The sequence below is a fragment of the Gossypium hirsutum genome, chromosome D08 (genome assembly GCF_007990345.1).
Source record: "Gossypium hirsutum isolate 1008001.06 chromosome D08, Gossypium_hirsutum_v2.1, whole genome shotgun sequence".
Classification (NCBI taxonomy): domain Eukaryota; kingdom Viridiplantae; phylum Streptophyta; class Magnoliopsida; order Malvales; family Malvaceae; genus Gossypium; species Gossypium hirsutum.
In genome coordinates, this window is record NC_053444.1 from 31,558,372 (window position 1) to 31,560,057 (window position 1,686).

The window sequence follows — 1,686 nt, forward strand, 5'->3', positions numbered from 1 at the left end:
TTCATAAATAATTATTTTCACAGTCCCTGTGGGTAGGATAACTCGACATTTGCTTGTCACTTTGTTACTTGTTGCGATTATGTACACTTGCACATTTTTGTCGTTCCAAAATACACAACATTTTGCAACATTTCCATTCAGTCCCTTATGAAGGACACTTTGGAGGAATGAGAACTGCTGCAAAATTATTTCATTCATGATTTTATTGGCCAAGTCTATTCAATGTCAAAGAAATGGTAATATTTGAAGAAGACATGAAATGCCGTTACAAAACATTCTAGAGGTTTAGTTGTTAGATGTATGGGGAATAGACTTTCTTGGTCCACATCCACCCTTATTTGGAAACCTATACATACTAGTGGCAGTTGACTGCGTCTCCAAGTTGGTAGAAGTTGTAACCCTTCCTACTAATGATGCCAAGTCGGTGATGAAGTTCTTGTACAAGAACATCCTCACGAGATTTGGTACACCTTCATCCATCATCACTGATGAGGGGTCTCATTTTGATTGTAAACTCGTCGCTAATGCTTTGCATAGGTATGGGGTGAAGCACAAACTTGCGATAGTATATCACCCACAAACAAATGGACAAGTTGAGATTTCTAACAACGAGATTAAGAAAATTCCAGAAAAGGTGATGAAACCAAATTGAATGGATTGATCCTTAATATTGGATGAAGCCTTGTAGGCTTATCGTACTGCCTTCAAAACATCGTTAGGAATGTCATTTTTTAAGCTTGTTTATGGTAATTCATGTCACCTACCTGTTGATTTAGAGCACGAGGCATTTTGGGTCATTAAAAAGCTGAATATGGATTGGATAGTCACCGAACATAAACTTCTCGAGTTGAATGAAATGGAAGAATTCAAAGACCAGGCTTATGAGAACGCTAAGCTCTATAAGGAAAAGACTAAGCGATGGCACGATAAGAGGATCATGCCGAGGCAATTTGAACAGAGGCAACAAGTGTTGCCATTTATCTCAAGATTGAAATTGTTCCCTAGTAAGTTGAAATCAAGATGGTTGGGGCCTTTTGATGTGATCGAAGCCTGTCCTCATGGCGTAGTGGACATCAAATATACCAAGATTTGGGTAATTTTTAAGGTTAATGGTCAACGTTTAAAGCAATACTGGGGTGCTCATGTGGATTGAGACAAACAATCCATTAACCTTCGAGATGTTTAAGCTCAAAATCTTTTCTATCTTTATTTTTTTAGTTTCTTTAATTAATTAACGTTATTTTTGTTTCTGGTTATAATTTCGATAAATTACAGCTTTAGCAAGAATTGTAGGGAAAGAGTGAAGGTGCAAGCTTGTTTAATGTAATATCAAAGGGTGTTTGCCCTAACATTTCGAAGAGAATTATGCTACAGTAAACTGGGTTATTGGATATTGGAGCAAGAGAAAATGAGGGTTGACAAAAAAACGGTTCAAGGAAGAGATTCTAGACAGTTCGGAGCATTCTGTCAATTAGGTAGCCCATGAAGAAAATGCCAAACGTGTTGATTTAGGGCTAGGTTATTCTAGGGTTCTCTCAAAAAAATTATTTTCCTCTTCCATTCCACAAAACTTACTCTGCAAACTTTTCTGAATCATCAACACCACTACGCTCATTTACTTCTCTTCAACTGCCTATGCCTCTTTCATTTTCCACAATTCTTTCGCGTTTACCCTTTCTTTTTCCT

At 37.2% G+C, this 1,686-nt stretch overlaps 1 protein-coding gene across 1 annotated transcript; it reads left to right on the top strand.

The window, feature by feature from the left end:
* Positions 1-427: 427 nt before the first annotated feature.
* Positions 428-1,153, top strand: LOC107907445 (uncharacterized). Its single transcript, XM_016834828.1, has 2 exons — positions 428-634; positions 689-1,153. The coding sequence occupies exons 1-2, from the start codon at positions 428-430 to the stop codon at positions 1,151-1,153; spliced, it is 672 nt and encodes a 223-aa protein (XP_016690317.1).
* Positions 1,154-1,686: the final 533 nt, after the last annotated feature.